A 22,207-nucleotide genomic window follows, 5' to 3' on the forward strand; every position below is an offset into this window, starting at 1 on the left:
TCTGGGGATGCGTTTCAGCTACCCACACTGACATTCGTTTTAATAACGTCGTTATTTTTTTAACAATTCAACAACTTTTAGGGCACTTTTCTACTTCTAATAATTTCCATAACTTCAAACCCTTCGCCCGGTTCTATCGAAACTTGAAATAGACTTATGTTTTCAAGTTCGGCAAAACTGTCTCTAATAGGAAGGTCTTGCCTTGCACTTTGTAGAGTAATCAACTTTAGTCACACAGCCGCAGTGTAGATCGCACAAAACTTTCGACAGTTTCTTTTTTGTTTTCCCAGTTGAAATTTAGGCTGTGCACTACGTAAAAAATAACGTGCAAATCTGAGACAAAACAAAGTTGGCCTATACGACACAATAAGTTGAGTTAATATACATACAATATAAAATGTTAGAAATAAGATCTTTTTCTTATGTAGATTTATATAGTTGTCAATTGAATTGTTTTAATTGTAACGTGTTTAGTAATATGCATATAAGCTTTTTCCATTTAATCTCCTGGCTTATTGCTAAAGCAAAAGTGTGTAAAATAATGGCGAGATTGAGTGCATTAAGATCTTATGTATATTGAAAGAAATCTATGTACTGGCCAATACTTAGATAAAAGGGACACGATGTTTATGGCTAGTCTAATGATAGCAATGGCGTAAGTTTAGCAATCTGCTAAACATTAGTCCCTACGCGCTGACGTAGAAGTGCCGTTTCGAACATTGTTTTTCGTTTAATATTTGTGTTCTAAGGCATAACCTTTGTAACGATGGTGGTTGACACTTCAATCTAAATTATTACTATTTGTTTTTCTTTCTATAATGGCTTTGTTCACCAAGCTAACTGGTGGGAGCTACTTACTGATGCATTTTTGTTTGCCTAAGCATCGATAGCAAGATGAACTCATCGTCACAAGCTGAGTGTCAAAAGATAGCTTGTCAGTTATTTAGAGGCTTTTAGCTCTTGAAACGTTTTCGTCCCTTATTTTGCTTATCGCCTACGAAGGTGCTGGCCAAACCACATGCCAGCTTGTCAGTGTTGGTGACGGGGTTTGCTCCGCGGGCAACGCGCTAGCCCCATTCCTCATTAGTTCTGGGTGCTTCTGTTGGTTCAGTTAATCAATTTAACGTATGCCTTTTGTGACAGCGCCCATCTCATACCCTAGCGTTTCAAGATGCTAGCGAAAACGTTGGCGGTCGAATGCCCTTTTCAGTCTTCACATGACAGTCAGTAGACCGACCTATAATAGTTTACAAGTTGCACATGTATATAATAGTACGATGCAAGGCATTGCGTCTGAGTCAAAGCGTACGCCAAATGTGATAGCAGGGGCTGAGTGCAAAAAACTCATGAATATAATGGCTGGATGTCTATAGAAAGATAAATTTGACTAAACAAACAACGGGTCACATAAACTGTGACCCGTTGCTTATTTGAACAGCTCTAGCTGTCGTTTAGATAAGGCGCAATGTGAGCGCTTCGTATGAAGATCGCGCATGCGTATGGCTGTTACCAAGGGATGAGTTCGGTAGACGGGACACAATCGGACACATCATGGCCAAACTTCAGTCGTTTGTTCACTTATGCCTCGCTAATTGCATACAGGTTCAACGAGAACTCTAGTTCCGTAAGGCAATGTATAAAGTGGATATGCTACTCTGAAGCATAAGAAATGTAAGGTGACTAATGAAAAGTCATTATCATAGAAAACCTGTTAGGCATACTCCTGTTCATATAATCAGTGCTGCAAAGGAACGATGTAGCCCTTGGAAACTCTAGAAATTCGTCATCGGGACATTTTCTTTTATCCTTAATTACATCAATTAATCATAGGTTATGCCATTCATCTAAATAGCACAGCCTAGGCCTTTCGAAGCGATTGTGATCCACAATTTAAATAACATTCGAATTTAATTGCTCCGAGATGAGCAACTAAAGTGATCGACTTTGTTGGCAAGCAATGTTTAGTGGCCCTACGTTGTTACAAACATCGTTAACAAATCTGTGAGCTGCTTTGTTTGGCTTGAGGATGTTCACAGGGGAAGGCTGAGGTTTCTCTGTTATAGATGCTGCCGTGTGGTAAATTGCTAGAAAGCTTTTATACTGGCTATTAGTCCAAGATATCCACCGATCTTAATAATCGTCTTTTCGTACGCTACGCTCAGGAGTGGGACAAGCTATAATTTTCAGTTTGTATTTAAAAGGCACCATTTTTGAATTCGGAAGCTCAACTATGGAAGCTAAGTAGCCCACCACAGTTAACTTGCGGCCATTTCGTTTTTATGTTCATTCTATGTTTCGATGCCCATTTCGCTCGTTTTTTTAACGTCTGTGTGTTTATATACTCTCATGGATAAATGAACACAATTCATGCTCTTGAGATTGAGCCCTACACAGAATTTGAGCAAACGCTAATGTTCAGCACGAAAAAACACACCTCTATTTGTTTGAATATCATATACGTATATGGCTATAAAAGCCAGTTACAAGGTAAAGTCAGCACGATTAGGCGAAAGGCATCCGCCCAGTTTGTTAGCGTAGCTGGGCATCATTGAATATAGGTGTCACCTTGACAGTACGGTGCAGTCAAATACGAAGCTGGTTATTTTCGTCGCACAGGAACGCCGCCTCGTAGACTAGTTCTCTTCAATAAATGCGACAGTGATGGTTGTGGCGTTACTTTTATCCCGGCCTTGGTAGGACAATTATCATTTGTCACGTTGAACATTTGTAGCTGAAATCATTCAGGCAGCTCGCCGTAGGCCAAACGGTGCGCATTTAAAGGAAATGTGTAATTTTTGCTCGATGAACATTTGCTAAATAGAATGCTCAACGTGAGCCGCGGCGATATAACACTTTCGAAAGCTAGCTTCTATACCGCTACATCATAGAGCGCCCAAAATAAACGATTATCCAAAAGGAGGCTCAGTACAATGACTAACTGTGAAACACTAACAAGCTTTGCTGCCTTTAGAAACCTATTTTTAAAAGGTTGTAGGTTTTTATCTTGTTTAAACGCCTTTGAAGTTAGTAAAAAAAGATACAGATATCCTAAGTATTTCTCTTGTATCCGCTTCCCCGTTTCCACGCACAGACAATAAGCACATAAAAATAGAGTAGTATTTAAGAAAGTTGATCCGTCTGTGAATATGTCCATTGATAACAGTTTTCTATGTGGGATCGAGGACAACTTCATGACAAGCAGTGTTCCATACAATTGTCGACCGCGTCGTACTTAAACGTCCAACTACTATTACTTTATTGCTATTTATGATATTGGAAATTCTCGATTTGAGATCTCCGGGTGAAACGGGTAAACATGCCAATGAGGTCGCATAGCTCTGCTTCAGCTGAGTACATAATAACACACTTACACGAAAATGCATTCATTCTTGGATTCTACTATATTCTGTACACAAATCAATTATCTCCTTATTAAATATAGGATATTCTGATTTTTATAAAGCTTCGAGATTCGTTTAGCGTAAGGATTTAACATAAAAATTTGTAAACTCTCACCATTGGATTCAGAATAGCCCGAGTGTTTGTGACACGATACATTGCTACACTGGCAACAGGCTATACAAGCCTCTAGCTACTAATGCTAATTAGCAAAATGGTAACCGTTATCCTGAGGAATGGCCAACAAAAGGACGAAAACTGCTTTCTTGACAACAACTTACGGTAATTTGTTGGTCACTAAAACCGTCATGTGATATTATCTTGGATAAGAAAATACACGGAATATAAACATCTGTCCTTGATTGATACGTACGCACACGCACAAAATCTATTAAATGGATCAAACTAAATATATTTTATGTGAAAACTAATGAATCTACCAGAGAAGTTGATACATACTTACATCAGTTCCTATGATTAGACCTTTCATTAGGTCGAAAATTCAATGTTGCTACGATCAAAGCACGTATCTGGGCATAAACATTGTGTGGCAATGCTGATTACTTTTCAAATGCGAGAAGTTCGCCGACTCTCCTGAAGGCCTACGTAAGATACGTCCTTGGAAATGCTTGATCAGTTCAGGTTCAGACGATTGGTATATATGAACATCGTAAATCCTTAATAACCATGTAAGTATCCCGTTACATCGGAAATCACTGAGATGATTGGTGCTCGGGGCAGATTGTGACGTTCGTTCATGTCCCTCATAAATGTGTTGAACTAAATGAGGTGATGGTTTGTCGCGCTTGGTTGCTACTCAGTGGCACCCTGTTACAAGGCGTTCTCTGCTTTGGCGGCGAGAACTTCTTCTCAAAGAGTTGCAAATTTAAACAAACTGGGATCGATGCAAACACGATTCCGAAGATATCTGTTAGCTACGGCAGATGTCTAAAGCGGTTTCAGTACAGACTTGTATACGTGTAGAGGTTCCTTCGCAGCTTCTATTTCTTTTCTTCTTCATTTAGTATCTTTCAAATTCAATGTATCATTTGTTGAGAATGTATCTTGCTGCTGCTGCTGTTACGTTAGAGACGAAGAATCATCCTTTATACAAATCACCGTTGGGACGAGGCCAAGGTAAAGTCCTTTATGCACGAACCATCCATTTTCAAATTTCTCTGTTAACATTTATGTTGTTTTTATTTATTCTATTCACCTGATCTGGCAGTCTCTTATACAGTAGATATTTCAATTCTCTCACTTTTCGCAGTACGAGTTACACAAAGCCTCCAGGCCAAAACCATGAAGTGTTGATTTGGTTAGCCTGGAACAGTATGCTATGGCCTCTCACTATAAATGATACAGGCCTATAATAAGTTGTGTTACTTAAAGACAACTCGTTCCGCACGAACAGCAGCTATACCATTTGCTATGCTTCTAAATAGGCGCAGAAAGAACACAGTAGGAATTGGATCACGTTTAGCTAACCCAATAGTCCCTATTCAGTTTTTCTTGCATCCGCTTCGATCTGGTCAATTTTTGCTCGAGAGAAGCTGTAGGCAACGATGGGAAACACCGATGCACCAGACCAGGAGCGGCTTGATTCTCCGCAATTTTTCTTTTGCCTGACACCCTGGCACGTGGTCGTAACATCCCGCAATATGTATCTACAAGATGAGTGAAATTTTTTAGCTGATTACTGTGACTGATTGAACACTATTAGTTTAGCAGCTAATGTCCGCTGAATAGTGTTTAATTTACAAGGACACACAACGCTTGAAGGGGACAGTTCAGTAAAAATACGACCGTTCAGAAAAAACCTTATGCGGCCTATGGCCATTGGTTTATCTCACTAGAAATCAGAAAAACAAGTTGATAGCATATATAAGCACTCTGACACGTCAATATTGTATGTTCGAGCTACAAGGCTCCGCATATTTACAAATCATACTATTCGCCAGTAAAGACATTTTTTATTAGTTTCTCCCCCTCAATTAGTTCGAAAAGCTACCAAAAAGCGTTAACTTTCGTGTACATGTTGGCATCCGGAGAAGGCTTCCTATATTAGAGACATAGTCAATACACGTAAACTATATATAAAAATATATGATTTAGTTAGTGTACGCTTTATTTCATTTCGTATCCATAATAATTCAACAATGGGGGAAGCGCAATGCTATTTACAATGTCGACGAGAGTATCTTGCTGGTCGGATCGACGATCAGTTTGAAGGTTGCATTTCTGCCTCCTCGATTCCTGCGGCTATCGCTGACGATTGCTTTGGCGTTGGCTTCAGGTTCCCAAGTAAGTCGAAATTTCAGCGATGATGTCATCATTGATTGCTGGTACATTATCACCTGCCAAGATTGTTCGCATGTTGACCTGTAGATACGTGGCTTGACACAGAGGCTTCAGTCAGATATCGGGTCGTATCAAAAGCATGGCTGTTACAACCTCCAAAACATGCGACCTTTGTTAGACTTCGGTGTCCAATGATCAGGTGGAGCGGGCTCCTCAACGCACCGGGACTTAGCGGCACCCCGTGGCGGGAGATGACCTACGCTACTGCTATTTTTGCTTTTATGCTGATCGGAGGCCGAGTGCCGCCAATCAGTTCGTTTTCGCGGCGAAGGCATCAACAGCAGCGTCGTTAACAGGCCGACGACGACGATCAACGCGCGAATGCCTTAGACAAATAGCTGTGCTCGGGCCTCCTGATGTTCCTCATCAGTAAACGATGTTATTTTATGGATATATCGATCAGTAAATCCTATTGCATCAACATCAACAGCCGAAGCAAGAGTTGATTTTGTAGCTATTTGTAAACGAGCGTTACTATCGGCGGTGTCATATCGTTTTCCCTGTCTCTGTAAAGCCTGAGCGAAGCTTACGTGATTGTCTCTATTCATTATGTACATAATCTATTCTTGTCCGCTTATGTGTCTTAACAAACAAAGTATTCATATTTATAAATTTCAAACGTCGGCGCGCTAAGGTGTTTGCGAAACTACTCCTAGGACTAATAAAATCAAGCCTGCGCTGTGTTAGTAACGCATATACATATCCGTGATGGTGGGACTAAAATTGGGGTGATAGTGGGGCCAAAGGCAGAGTCGATATCGCATTTGGGTACTTCTGTATTTTCATTTACCAAATTTCTAAAATGCAGTAGCCTACTATGAGGCTAGCAGTTGTGGTGTGCCCTTATACGTTCACAAATACTTGTAGGTGCAGTCAGTCTTCTGAAGACTGACTGATAGAGTGGTCAAATTGTGAGAAGTATAATTGGAGGAGTAATGATTATATTAAATAGCAATGAGCCGATTTCCCGGTAAAAAAAACTGGCCGGCAAAATACAGTCCTTTCCTGTTTTTATGGCTGTGCGTTTTCTGCTAACCACTTTTAAAGCCAGTCAGATACATGATAGGGGAGTTCCCTATCCCCTTTACTTCCCTTTAACTAGTTTATTAAATTTTGGACATTAGTTCGGCTATTTGTTGAATATTAGACTGCCGCTAGTCCCTTTAAGCAGTCCGCTCTATAGATCTATTTGAAAACACTGCTGATTCAGCCCTACAATCGGAAAACTAATGAATTTATTTGGCATGTCTTCCGTATTGGATTACTGACGGCTGTTCCATTTAAGGTTTCCAATTTAAACTTCTGCGTGTATCTAATCATCTCTTAGCATATATATATAGATATATGTTTTTTCCAACTTTTTTCTCCGGGCTTCTGTTTTTCTGGCATCGTTTAAGATTTTCAATATTATATTGAAATATATCGAAAGGTAAGAGTAGTGGTAACAGTTCAACAAATTCTCAGACAATAGCTATAAATCAATTCTCTCTGAAATTTGTTGAGAAGCATTTTCTGAATTCATAATATGGGTCACTTCGGTCTCAGTCACACACGCTGGTTTTCTGCAATCTCTAAAATTATGTAAACTATTCGTATAATGCGAAGTCGATCTCGTTATAGCCCAAAATGGTCTGCAAAAGACAGCCGGCAATATCTTCTACGTTATAGGTATATATATATATATATATATTCCTATATATATATATATATATAGGATTATGACTTCTCTGATACCGTTTATAATTAGCTCAATATCCATTCAAGTAATCTTTAATTGGGTGCATTGATAATGTGGTCTCGAGTGACCGTTAGACCTTCAACTAATCAGGGCTTCGTTTTAGGTCTTTTTATATTTTTCTTTATATAAATGCTTTGTTTCTCCGTGTGGAGTCCTACGAACATTTGCTACACGTCGTAGGAGACTCTAACTTTGTTCTGTGGGAACGAATCCTGGCAAAGTCACTCACGAATCAATGGACATGCATTACTTTTAACACTTCTAGGTACAGTTCAGTCGATCTCGCTAGGATCGACGTTAACTTTATTAGAAGAATGTCTGACTTGAAATCCTGTTAACGATTTAACTGAGCTAGTTATTTGCAGAAATAGAAGTAAGTTCATAATGCGACTTCTTGTACTGCTATAATGCTATTTTAATGAATGAAGGCGTCGTCTTCGCACGACCGAGGTCCGCTGGCGTAAAGAGCTTTTCATCCCATTTTAGCATCTCATTAGTACCCTTCCCTGTTAAATACGCTCCGAGCCTGTTGCATAATGTACAAATCAATAGTTTTCGCCGGCTTCAGACGTTTAGATATCCCTTCAAAGATGGGTGCAGGACGTTGCCAACCCGACAAATTCAATTGGGCCTATGAATTCAAACGAGAACATGACAAGCCAACCACCTGATTCTAGCAATTACGCCGTAAATTCTCCTAGCTATTAATATATTTGAAATTTTTCTCTTGCCCTTATCGGTTGCACCCGAAATCGTAGGCACGCTCTTCGCTAAGAGTTGTTTAAGTGAAGCACACAGCGTGGTCAGTAGCTGATTTTTAGAAACTGCCCGTCATCGCCCGTCGAGACGCTCCCTCAGCTTGTAGGTTTCGATAATGTCCGTCTGAATCTCGGGGTGCACGTGTAACGCAAACCTTGATAGTAATCCCTGAGAATCCTTTGTTTTCACCCATAGCCAATAGAGTTTCTGTTAGTGTTTCACTACGCACAATTTATTGTGTTATCCAAATCAGTAAACTGCTTGGATATTAGAAATGCGTTCTTTACTCAAAACATGCATGCAAAATACACTCGTATGTGGGGCGCAGGGCATCGTTTTGCCGCCATCGTTCTGGCAGCACTGTGCCCCTCGACATTCCGACAGCCTTATCTTGCACTTCCGCATACTGTAATTATTCATCTGCTTTGCGGTCGTGGGCCGCCTTTTGTATACATGTCGTGAAGCGAACTTCGATTTTGACGGCCTGCTACACCGACAACCTCGAACGCAATAAGAAGCACGTGATATTAAGATCCCAGATGTGCGTACTTTTTTATGTTCATAGCGTCAGCTTTCGAAGCAGCTGCTGATAAATAAACGCTTACAGAAAGTTCCTTTATGGAAATTGTGTCCAAACGAGCTGAGTGCTTTGTATTATGGACATAGGTTATGCTACGTAACTAAGAAACCCGCAAGTTACTTGTTTCTATGCGGTAGTGGCTGTTGAGCTTTGGCTATCAGGCCATGGATATTTAGAGTTGCATAGAAGTTTGTACGCGTATCACTTTAGCTTTGTAACACCAATCTGCAAATGTAAAAATTCTTCCCTAGCGAGCCATATTCACCATCCGTAAACATGGGCGACCCATGTCGGCGGAAGACGCCTCGATTAGTTGCCACGCTGAGTCTTGCGATACTACGACAAGTCTTCGTAATTAGACAATTACATTTCCCATACAATCGACAAGCTTCGTATCCGTCTGCCAGCCAACATTTTCGTGGGCTCAATGAAGAGATCCGCTCTCGTTAGCATTCGATCCGAATACTCTAGCTTCATCTGGCCAATGGCGACTACTACGATTATACAATAGCGTCTGTCATCAAACAGCCCCATTAATGACTGAGGCACAGACGCAGCGTAGTTCGGTTCAAACGTTCGCTCAGACGCGGCCATCGCGAACAAGCACCCGCCACTACCAGCGGCGGAACCCGCATCACCTCTCCATCCAACTCTCGCCTGTACCATAATCATTCTCTCCATTTTCTCTTTGACGGCGGGCTGTTCTTTCTTACATGCATGATGATGTTGACTTCGTCTTACGGACTCAGATTGCTGCAGGCGTAATTGTTTGTTTCCGCAAGTTTGTGCTTATGAGTGTTCTCCAAGTGCTATAGATAAACAGACCGAACGCAGTGGGGGTATGTGCACATATATGTCTGTACATTCGTTTCACTCTTGTACTAAGTTTTAATTTATTGGTGTTGTTATTGTACAATTCATTGGATTTACTGTCACGGAGCTATGACTATTGTCTACGTAATATAAATGTGGAGCGCGTAAATATAAAAAGCCCATATTAACATTGAACGTAGAGGTTGATCAACCATGTATGAATGTGACTGACTCACTTGCCTAAATTTGATCTACCCCACAAAAGGCATCTCTTTAATATGTTTTTTATGCTGCTTCCGGATAATAGGATACATAATGAGGCTCTTCTGGGAGATGCTCTATTTACTTTGGTATGGTGCGGTGATATTTACGGACGGTCTAGAGATCCGTCATCTGTCAACGGATATAGGGCAGGGTTTAGAGCGATATGTGAAACTACTAAAAAACTGCTCTAGAGCAATGTTAATCAACGATGATCCCCACGTTGAAGTTCGCTTTCGAGGAGACTGCTCTTCTGATGCCGTTCGTATCATACACCTTGGGTTTTATCAGCCGCGTGAAATTATTGTAGAGTTCGCTATCGAATCGCCCTATGTGCGGTTACTATCACTTAAACTTAACGTTCAAGAAAATCCTCGACTCCAAGGCTTGTTGAAGAAATCAACAAAGCTACCTACATTGAGAGCTAATCAAACACTTTCAAAGGTTTTAAACCTTACGGAATGTCAGGCAAGAATCAGGCGTCGTCCGCGAAGCGCTCCATTGCTTGGTCTTTGTGACGACGATCCATACTTGTGGAGAAATTGTATCGATATTCTAGATGTTTACACTGAGTCCAACGAATCAGATGAATTCGTGCTAGCTGTGAGGTTGGCTGATAACTTCGAGGTGAATATCGCCGTGGGGCTCTCTCCAAAGGCAGTACTCCCGGAGCCCTCATTCAATAGTCAGCTTCGAATAGAAGTCGTACCCAGACTCCTATCGGCGGTGTTACGTCAGGTTCTGTCCACGGACGACTCCAGTTCTTTTTTCAGGGTGATCAGCTTGCCCTCCTCATGCACCTTTCTGCGAGCGCTAACACGAACGAAGGTAGCGCAATTCACCCAAGAAGCTATCGATAAATTGGCGATCGCCTTCTACTGTCGAAAACCTACTGATGAGACTATGGTACAACTAGAATTAGTTACTATGTTCGGCCAAACATCGGACCCATTTTTCGTCACAATCTCTATCCCGGTGGATATCGACCTGTCCTATAACGGCGTAGTACTGGCTGGAACGACGTCTACAGTTCGATTAACCGTAACGAGCTCCAGAGATGCCGAAATACGAGTGGTGCGTGGCCTACAGCGGGGTATCCTTCTTGCTAACGGATCACCGATCGATTCATTTGGTACCAACATGTCACTCGACTACAGTGTTCAGGGCGTAGGCACGCATCTCGCCCGAACTGTCACTACGGATAACCTCGTTCTCGCCTTCGGTTCGTTTCACTTTATTGTCCCTGTATTGCTAGTCCCATATGAAGAGTTGCAGCTCCAGTTAAACCCTGTCAGGGTGGTCCCCGGCAGCGGTGTTGTTCTAAGTCCGAAGCACTTGAATTTAGCGCGTAGCCACACCGGCAGCTTCAACTTAACGCTCCTCGACCCGCCAGCTGGTGGGCGGCTGCTTAAGTACGGTGAGGTTGTGAACAATATCTCGTCCAGCGATCTTCTAGATCTACAAATCTCATTCCGAGCTTTCCGAAATGCCTCAACTTCGGAGACGATCGTTTTCTCCTATACCACACCGGGCAGCGGCCAACAACACACAACCAGGCTTCTCGTAGAGTATACCGGTCAGAAGGAAGACCTTGTGGCCCCGCAGCAGTTTGAGTGTTCCTTACAAGTGGTAGTCCACCCGCGCAATATCCGCGTTCCGCTCGGCAAAAGCAACCTACACTTCGTCGATGCCAGGGAAGGCGGCGTCGACGCTGGCTTCGCGGCGAATTGCGCACGCGAAGTGATGTACGAAGTAAAGACAATGGATAGCGCAGTGAGTGGCTATTTAGGGAATGAGAAGGGCCACCAGATAAGTAGCTTTTCTCAGGGTGACATCAATCAGGGCTCGGTTTTCTACTTCCCACCGAACGTGTTTCATAGGGTTGGTGGGCAAAAAGCCATTTTTGAGTTTCGGGTGTATGATGCTATGGGAAATACCGGGCCAACAAACAATTTGCAGGTGTACCTGGAAGCTCTTAAAATTAGCAAGACTGTCTCAAAGCAAATTGTGTGCCGACAGCCGAAAGTCGTGCTTGGCAGCGAGCTTCTATCGTTAGGCTATAACAGCTCATCGACGGTGCTTGGCGTGACTGTTTTGCCTAAATCCGGTCGTTTGGTGAGGACGAGAAATGGTGTCGATAACGACTTTGTTATTGGAGATAGCTTTAGCCAAGGAGAGCTGATCGCCGGATGTATATCGTATCAAAGTGGCTTTGCGCCGACGAGTGATACATTCGAGTTGTTGGCGGTAAATCCAAAGGATCACACGCTTCGGAGGCGTAAAGTGAAACGATCACGGCTGAAGCGACGCAAGTTTAAAAGGAACGGTATGCAGTACTTTAAAATTGTTGTAAAGCTTATCGTCGACGACCAGATGACGGGGACCGAGGGTCGGCGAGAGCATAGTCTTGAGCTGGTTGTTGACGAGGGACGCAAGAATAGCATTGTCCAGACGGGTTCGAATTTTACCCTAGCCAGCATACCGCGTCATGGTCAGGTTTTTATTGCCGTCGAAAAAGACGATACGGTCCAGATAACGTACGTTCATTCGGGGAAAGAGGTTGGCTTGACAGAAAACAAAGATCAATTTGTTCTGGAATATTCACAGGGGCTAGCAAAAGTACACGTCCGGATCATCCCAGTTGATAATGCAGCACCCATAATCAAGGCGGCGCATTTCTATCAAGTTATGGAGGCGGCGTCCGTCAATTTGGACATAGAAGTATTTGACATAGACTCGAAAGCGTTTTGGTGTCACATCATAGAGGCTCCCAGCTACGGCCGGTTAACTTTAAATAATGATAACGTAGTAAACCAAATAGACAACAATAACGTTGATCAGATAGTGTACAGGCAAATTGTTCACCGTTTCGTTGAACCGACTGAAGACCACTTTAGCCTAAGCTGCTCCGATGGAATCAACGTTAGCCCGCCAAAAAAAATACAAATATCTATAACTCCACAGAATGACGAGACTCCTAGTCTTAAGGTGATCAACGTGACTGTCCTCGAGGGTCGCGAAGCTCCGGTAAAAATTGAAGCTGTCGATGGGGACGTCCCTAGAGATAATCTCAGCTTTCGAATTAATCATCTTCCGACGCACGGAATCGTCGGCCTGCTCCAGCCAAACGGGCGTGTGGAGGCGATGGTGAGTTTTTTCGAAAACGCTTTAACCTTGCTGATGTACAAACATGATGATTCAGAAAACCTGCGCGATTCGTTTGAGGTGACGGTAAGCGACGGCATCCACTCGAGTCGCCAGCGTATTGCAGTAAAGGTGTTGGCTGTCGATGATGAGGCACCAACGGTTTTGGCCAATAGAGGTCTTCAAGTGAAGATCGGTGATGCTTCAGTCATCACCTCCGAGCATCTCAAAATAGTAGACGCGGACAGCGATCCGACCTCTGTTCGTGTCAATATTGTCAAACAACCTCGATATGGCTCTATTTGGAGAAATGCCAACGACGCTGAGCTTAATCAAACAATCATCTCGTCATTTAGTTGGCAAGACTTAGAGTTCAGTCGCATCTCGTACATACACACATCGGTGCTCTGCTGTACGAATGATAGCTTCGAGTTTGCCCTCAATGATGGCTTTAATGAGGGCCCTCCACATGTGTTCAACGTGACTGTTTTTCGTCCGGTAACTATCGCCATAGAAAACAATAACCGAACGTTCGAGACAACGCTTATAAACTGTTCACAACGTTTGCCGGAACTTAGCAGTATTGCGGATATTGATTGGATTGAGATGTCGCAAACGCAGAAACCTGTAAACGGGAAACTGGACATCATCGACCTCGGTGAGTGTGGCATACGTGAAACGTGCCTGTGAGGTGGCCTTATCATCTTGAAGCAGACTGCGTTACGTTTGCTGGACTGGTTTTCTTTTTTGCGTTTAACATTTCGTTCAGACTGCTTCGAGTAGTCGACTAATATATCGTATCAATTTACTTGTACTTATTGTATAGTATACTATGTACCGTTTTGTTTCGTTGGGTCAAATGGGGCTGCAAATGGAAACGAACTATCATCAAACATCTGCGACAGATCTTTCGCCGCCGGTCATTCTGCTATCGTTGCTCATTCCATATATATATATATATATATATATATATAGTTGTAGATCGGGACTCAAAAAACAACAGTTATTGCTTTGAAGCCTTTTTTGGCCAAGTAAGCTTTACTTTGAAAACTGCTATATATAGGGGAACCCTTTTTCTTCTACTTCATGAGTACTATAGATACAATCTTCAATTAGCGGCAATCGAGAGTGGTGAATGTCTAGCGAACAGCTGATGTTAAGCTTAGCCGTACGACACCAGCCATTTATAATGCGATAACAGGCAGTGGCAGGCCTTCAGTCCAGATAAATATATTATTAGCCTTATCAATAGGGATTCTCTGGCTGGTCCAGTTAGCTTCTATTCTACCGTTCACTTGAAGAAGATATGAAAGCATAGAATTGCAAGTAGGAGTGCTGTCAGTCATTGCGAAATGAATTGCCCATTTTGAATATTAAACAAGCACAGATTTTTTTACAGTTTGCGCTGTATAGGATACGTTTTTGCATGTGCCACAAAAAATGAGCATTAATTATATTATATATAGACTGACTGTCGCTGAAATAGGGGTATGATAGGTGTAATGAAGTGCTTTTTATTATATAACGCGTGCATTCAAAAGCGAATTACTCGATAAAACGTTTTACCATACACGGAGATATTAGTCGTATTTCTTTTACACATTGGGCGATCGCAAATGAATTAAGTCTTAGATGATAGAATGGAACGGGTGGAACCATTATACGAGTGAAACTTCTCTGTGTGTCTGACACTCCCAGACGGGACGCTTTTATCGGCCATGATCTACAGGTCGGCTGTGAACTACATTTGAAACAGGCTCGTTCCGTGGACGAGTACGAACGGCCTTACATCCGTTGTATACAGACCGCTGAACAGTTGCTAACCAAAAAGTACGCTGCAAGATGCTTGTTTTGAAGACATCCTACAACCTAGAAGTGCTTCACAGTAGTACAGGATGAGCTTTCTGTGGAGTATTAGGGTACCCCGCCAATCGGATACCTAAATTCGTTCAAACATAATTTGTGAAAACCTTTTTACCGAAGCGGCTGCTAAGACAACAGATAAAATCAACTTGAGCTTCGTGCTAAAACGACCTTTACTGGTATATAGATGTATATAAGTTAAATTTCAACAGTCATTTACAGACTCTACTATATCTACTGGCTGCACTGTGGAGCGACGTAACGTTTCTGTTTGTCCAGTTCTAAGTCTGGCAAGAAAAAATTTACAACAAAGAGGCAATTTCAGATATAGCTCAATTAATTAGTTAATATAGTAGATCATAAGGATTCAGGTGGGCCTGGTAGTTCATTCAGGTAAGTTAGCCGTATTGTTAATGCAACAATGCAAATCATAATAAAATGAGAAAAAAAATAGAACAGTACCCCAAAAACTTTTTATGCACAAGTAATATGACGTGTACGAATTATTCGTTTATTTACTGCGCACTGAATTACAGTTACGGCTAAAGAGGTACCACGGCGATTTACATTTATTTTAAATAAAACAGGACAAAATGGAGTTTTAATTTCATACGAGAAATGATTCTGTTCCCGTACGGTCTGTGTTCCGAACTTCTTCTGGTCGGTAGTTCTGTTTTTGCACAAATAGGTGTGCGCGACCACACCTATTTTTAGTTACCTATATTTAGTTACCAAGGTGACATAAAGAAAACTCCAGTACACATTTTCTATGACCTTAAGAAAGGGTCGCTGTTTCGCTTTTAGGTCGACTTGTGTACCTATACCAGAGCCATTGTATCACATTTACAATGAACATGGCGAGGTGTTAAAAAAAGAAAATTCATCTCGTTTTGAAAAAGATCGGAAGCATATCATTATTGATGTTCTCAAATCAGCCTTTTATTCTGCAGTGAGAAATTTACATATGCTCATCTATGTTATGGCACCCATATATACATATAGGGCAATATGTCACCCAACTAAGTGTAGCATCATAATCTGTACGATAGCCTATCTCGGTTTGTTTATCCTCACGCAAGACAATCGCCGACACTTATCTGCCCAACAAAAGTGGGCTTCTCCTTTTCTAATAGCTCTTCATGGTACGGATAGACCTTCGGTTTCTATGCATTCGGCATGCATGAAAGCAGCACCATCGACGTTGTTAAAAGTCGCCGTTGTCCACTGTTCAGGGATAACAAAGCTGTTAATAATGTTTGCTCTGATTGTGTTTTTCATTGTCTCAAATGCTAATTGCCCCTGTCCTAGCGCAAATAGGTTGTAGGGCAATTAGTTCGATCGTGAAATGAAACAGTTTCTACCACCATTTATCACATGCACAGAGTCGGCCGACAAACCTAGCATCAATATAGTCTTTAATAATAATAATTCCACTGCGGTATCTGATGCTCAGGACTAGCGCTCGTTTGTTGAATTTTTGTTTTTAAGGTAGGGCGATAAAAACACGAATGTCAGACACATAAACGTCGCGTGAGGTACATTTAGGAGTAACTCATCATTGTTCGTACTGTTTCATGCTCCGCTGGTTGTTTCCAGGTTGTAGCTCTTCGCTTTTCGAAGCATCGATGTGTAACTTTTGATTTTTTGCTACTTGTGGTCATGACTTGAATCTGTCGATGGATGACCGCTAGCTGTGCGAGAATGACGGAAGGTACGCTTCCGCGAAAATGAAAACCAAACACGCTAGTTAATGACGCAGCAAAACCGATAAGAGAGGAAAGGTCGTCACGAAATTGCCACTCTCAGATGTGACCAGTAGCAGAACGAAAGCTGAATCTCGTATACGATGTGGCCAATGGAACAGGTAGTTCGATAGCGCTAATGGAGTCTATTCCTGTTCTGTGTAATAATCTACTGACGTCGTCATATATATCGGAGAAATTTATCAACGCTATCCGTAAGCTTGGCTTTACCTTGCGGTGAAAAGCATCCAGTGCTTCCTCTTTTTGTGAACGTACTTCATTTATCGTGAGTGACTACCAAATATAGGACGCTACTAACTAATGCTGCAGCTGTAGGAACAAGGCCATTATCGCCATGGATTTTGCCGCGCTTATGGCGGTAGCGGTGATCCTCATCCGGCTGCTATGTATTAGGCTGACGTTCCACTGAGGATTCCTAAAATTCTAATATTAATTACTGCTTAATTAGATGAAGACGCGGCACTTCATTGCAATATACTATATTTTATAGCGCATCATATAATATAGTGATTAAACAAAACGTAGTAAAACGACAAATAATAATAAATCGTTTTCCTTTCAGATTGCATCGCACAATTTCTTTATTATAAAGGTAATCTATTTTCATTACAAGTGTGCTTGCGCTGAAAGTTCAGATCCATTCGCGTAGTTGCAATGACAATTATAAGATATTAGAAACGATATGAATCCGTCCAAGTGACTCCGTACTATATTTGGATGCTTTTAGATGCCATCACGGCACGTATCCCGTCATATATAGTTAATGTCCGTTATAATAATCATTAAAGCATAATTTCACATGACTGCAGTGGCCGATGATTGTGTCGTATTTTATAGGACTATGTCCAGTGGCCAATTTTGTCGCAAAAAGGTGTCTAAGTAGCATCAAAAGTTGCATTTATGATTGCAATGAATTTAGGCTACATTGTAACACTAGCTCAAGTGTTTGCGTCAGAACACGGAATAAACAAATATGCCGCATCTCTGCGTTTATATACGTGTAAGCGTACGTACTGTATAGAAGAATGGATAATACATATATCATTTATTTGCGTAGATAAAGGGGCTTTATGTAATTCATTCACTGCCACAGAAGAACAAATTCTTCAAGATTTGAAGACACCATCGATCGAGTTGGTTCCCGTTTGCGTGTTTCTCAATTATTACTCTTTTGCTTTTAGAATAGCGCATCGATTAATCTGATTACTACCAGTACGTGATTCAACAGAGATGCAGATTGAATTTACGGAACGGCGTTCGGCCCCCAGCCCCGGAGAGTTTGCCGCAGACGTACATACAACCGACAAGCTATTAACGTTCGCCAAATGACACACATAATACAAGCTCAATCTATTTCGTCGTGTTCCTGACCTTGTCTATGTTTAGCTGCTCGGACGCTAAAGAAGTACTCTTTGGTTTCTGTGCAAAATTCTTGTTTAAAATGGGGTTCTGTGACGGCACGGGGTGAGTTTGGTTCGGTCGGAATGAAGCAGTAACGAAAATACCTGCAAAAACTCCGATCGTAAAAGCCCGTTTGTATGAATATGTGCGTATATTTTTATCCAGTTGATATGGTCAACATGTATTTAGGGAAAATTATAGCTGTAAAATCCTCTGGCTTTTTTTTTTATCTCATAGTAGTCTTTATTTTCTAAATGATATATGTTTACCGCTCAGAACCTCGGCGCTTGTTGCGGCAAAAGCTGGGAAGCAACATTGGCGAAATTGGAAAGGATCACAACATTGAAAAGTAATAGCACGGAATACTGTCAGAGTGGGCTGGCAGAGAATCGTGCGGTGAAACGTAACGTCAGCTACACAAATGACTGGTGCTGAATCTTACTTTAATGGGGTATGGGAGTAGCCGCTATCTTCGTGAACATTGTTTTTGGAAAGCTGAGTCGTCAGTTCGTGAAACGGATACAAAAATGGCCAAGCTCACCAGATGAAAAAAGCTGTAAAGCATGCTATTAACTAACTAGAAAAATAGGCGAAACGTCCCTTAGCGAGGTCAGTGATTTACTAACAAGGGTCGCGTGTCCTACCTGGGCCTTTTCTCTTAACAGAATGGCCATTTTGCTGTTCGAACGTTGCGAACTGACCAAGCGCTCGTCGTACTAAACTACTGAATTGTGTTTGAATGTAGCTTTGATAAGTAACTGACTGTAATCAACAGGGCTCGATAATATAATGATTCATTAAGGTTACATAAGTGCATACTTGTATACAATAATATTTATGATGTATTGTTAAATTTTATCGTATCAATTGTTGTCTAAAGTTTTTCTTCTGACCCGCGTATGGCAGCTTCACAGTATGACAGCTATACGAGTGATGTGACCGCATTATATCTATTAATTCAACTTAAAGTTACACTGAAATCTTTGATTTTTTGTTACGTTTGTCGTTTTCCCAGCCATTTATTATGCTTCTATGAGTAACAGTTAAGACAGGCGTTGTTTTTAGCTTGTTGTCACTTAACCCTAATTTTCATCGAGCATGTTTAACTATGTGTGATTTATTTAGGCAGGACATATAAAAAGCACACATGACGCAACCTGCAGGCAGCTGATGGGTAGAGGGGAGACAAATAGCAGGCGACTAGTCTCTTAGGCAGCATAACGACGATCGCGACACAGAAACCCCCCAGAAGTACGTGACTTGGAGAATTTCTCTCTCATTCCATTTTAGCAGTGTGGCCTATAAAAGTTTTCTTTTGGGTAGTTGTAGTTCATTTACAGGCATGGGACGTTAGATTAGCTCTACGTGTCAAAGCTAAAAAAATAGATCAATGACCAAAACAAATAAGCTCAACAAAGTTTGTTGTTGCAGCAGTGTCGACCTCTTCGTTACTCATTCAGTTCTAAGAAACATCGTCCCTTCTGCATGCGACGTTTGAATAGAAAAGCCCCCTATTAGCCAATATATATATATATATATATATATCTTCTTTCCTCCACAAAAATCATCTGCCAATAATTAGATAAATATTGAAATTTCTCTACAAAATTTTGAAAAATCATGAGATTGAATGTTCTACTATTCTGTACCTGATTTACTTCCGTTGTTGTCTGTTTTTGTGTCCTTAGTAGTGCCTACGACTGAAAGGACAGGTCACATTTAATGTCCACTCGTAATCTCGTTCAGTAACAATTGTCCAGTACTTATGACATAACAGCTTAACGAAAGCCGATCTATAAAGGGAATTACTATTGGAAGATGCAATCCATTCTAAGAATGTAAGAACTCTCTTCTGCTCGATAATCGACCAAAGGCAAATTAAGTTATCTAGAATAACTGTTACACTAAGAACGGCAAAAAAAGAAAGAAACTGAACCATCGGCTGCCGGCTGCCGGCTGCCCCGCCAGTACGACACTCTGTTAACACAGCTGGGCAGAGGCGTATAGGTAGCGATGAACAGTAGATATCTTGTGAGTTAACAATCGTTCACACATTGGCATAAAAAGAAGATAGATGAATTGAAGAACGTCAACGAGATGATGTAGTGCTTTCTCGACACCTGGGAAACAAAAAACTGCCCAGGTTACGTCTGAATTCACTTCTGCGCCCCTGACATACGATATACGTTATCTGTCAGTTAATAGAACAGTGCCCGCTGGGTGCAGAAAGAGATCAACATTTAGCGTGTCCTTTTCAGTGCTTTCAGAAACAGATCGTAGCCGTGCATAAGCTGACGAAATGATGTCTAGCTGGGCGAGATAAGCATGGATATTTGGTTGGTTAAATATTCCATTGGTAAGATCGTTTCTTTATAGGAGAAATAAATTGTGCATTACATTTAGTACAGCCAAACCAGTCATAAGTGTGATCACTAGAATTTACTTTGCTTCTTCATAGATCAAGGTAAAAAATCATTTGCACTGAATTATGAAATTACGAAATGACTCAAAAGTGCCTGCACGACGAAAGCTGGCCCGTAAGACAGAGCGTCAAATCTATCATCGACTTCTCATATACTGCGAAGAACTATCGGAGTTACGTGTATTTTTAAACCTGATGCATAGTATGTACGTGCTGCATGTATTATACCAAATATGCTTAATTTTTGTTTTAATATGAAGCATATTGTAAGAGTACCTTTACAGACATGTGGGTTTGAATCGAATTAAGAATCAACCGCTATATTTGTCGGGTGCTAAATGCACTGCGACTGTAGAAAGCAACGGTATCGATCGTCGTATAGTCGGTGATGCGAACTGATGGTCACGCGGTATGGCTGTAAAATGATGTTTTCAGTAGAAACCTGATGCGAATCTACTATTACAGGGCAATCTGAAATTTTATCCAGTAGCTGTGCTTTGTTTTGGTCGACGCAGATAGCACAATGTTTTAGGCAAATATTGAGAAAAAGAATTTTTTGAGTCGAACTTGTAGTTGAGGCCGTCCACATAGGCTCGAAATAAAGAACCATGTCGAAACGATTCGATGTAGCAGCCGTAGCGTAGTAGACACTAGGCTAGAATGCCTCACAACGGTGCGCAATACGATTTGAACAGGATGTAGCAATGCCAGCAGGAGATCGTGCCCGAAATGCTATGGATATCCGTGGTGCATGGACAATGCCCTCCTTCGAATCGTGCCGGTCCTTTGTGCTACGCCAGAATTCGAGCAGAAGTTATCCCTTCTGCCTTTAACGAACCACATGAATTTTCCTCTCATTATACCTACCTGCCCACTGCCTTAAAAGAGAATTTATTGTTGGCGTCGACAAGATTCGGTTGCTTAAATAAACGGTTCAATGTCGGCTGGTCACCTCCGAACTGAAGCGTGGACCTACATGGTCGAGCGCAGCAAAAGAACCACGCGTAGCTATAGTCACGCCCTCGCCTCTTCTACTGCAGCTTCATTTAGCCCCCAGCCGCGGCGGCAAATTGATTCTGGTCTGGTCTGTCTCATTGAGAAGAATTTATAGGGTAACGTCGTACCCAGTCCAATGAAGTAACGAGAGTAACAACAAAAATAATAAAACATGTAAGAAGAAAGCAAAAACTGGCTTCTCACTGTACCTGACGCTGGTCATCAGACCTGCTATACGAAAAGTTGTGGAGGTGGTGAACTACCGCAGTAACACAGACGGGGCGGAGGGTGCAACAGAGCCATGAAAGAACGAGTGCCGGCCACAGTTATTAAGAAAGTACAAATTCTGCCTTGGATTCGGTGCGCAGAAACGCACACACCGAAACACTAAAAGCAAAATCTGTTTAGCTAAGAGTTTCGGACCAGTGAAAAATAGGCTTCGTGATTTAGTAAATATTAAACGATTCGTTAGCGATCGACACCAGCAGACGCAAAAGCTATGATCATTCCCATGTAGAAAGTTATGTGGGATGCGACCCAGTGCGACAGAATGCTTTTCAACACATTTACATTTTTAATGGTGCATAGACTTGTTCCGTTGGTAGGACAAAGAGAATGTCTGGGTTGGGCTTCGTACGTGACATGTTTGCACGTATTTGCATTTTGCGTGCATATTTCTAATGCTAACTGAAAATACGAGTGCTCAA

General features: G+C 41.6%; 1 protein-coding gene across 4 annotated transcripts in view; it reads left to right on the top strand.

Annotated features, from left to right (window-relative positions):
* Window positions 1-9,546: 9,546 nt before the first annotated feature.
* Window positions 9,547-22,207, top strand: part of LOC111244785 (FRAS1-related extracellular matrix protein 3-like) — a 49,529-nt gene continuing 36,868 nt past the window's right edge. For 2 of the 4 annotated variants that reach the window (XM_086974665.1, XM_086974678.1), the window contains exons 1-2: window positions 9,549-13,713; window positions 17,244-17,273. In XM_086974665.1, the coding sequence (XP_086830791.1) occupies window positions 9,966-13,713; window positions 17,244-17,273 (3,778 nt within the window). In that variant the 5' untranslated portion in view covers window positions 9,549-9,965. Of the gene's footprint in view, window positions 13,714-17,243; window positions 17,274-22,207 lie in introns of all 4 variants that reach the window. The other 2 variants (XM_086974675.1, XM_022792209.2) reach the window with 2 other exon arrangements.

The sequence above is a fragment of the Varroa destructor genome, unplaced genomic scaffold (assembly GCF_002443255.2).
Source record: "Varroa destructor unplaced genomic scaffold, Vdes_3.0 BEIS01000001.1, whole genome shotgun sequence".
Lineage (NCBI taxonomy): Eukaryota > Metazoa > Arthropoda > Arachnida > Mesostigmata > Varroidae > Varroa > Varroa destructor.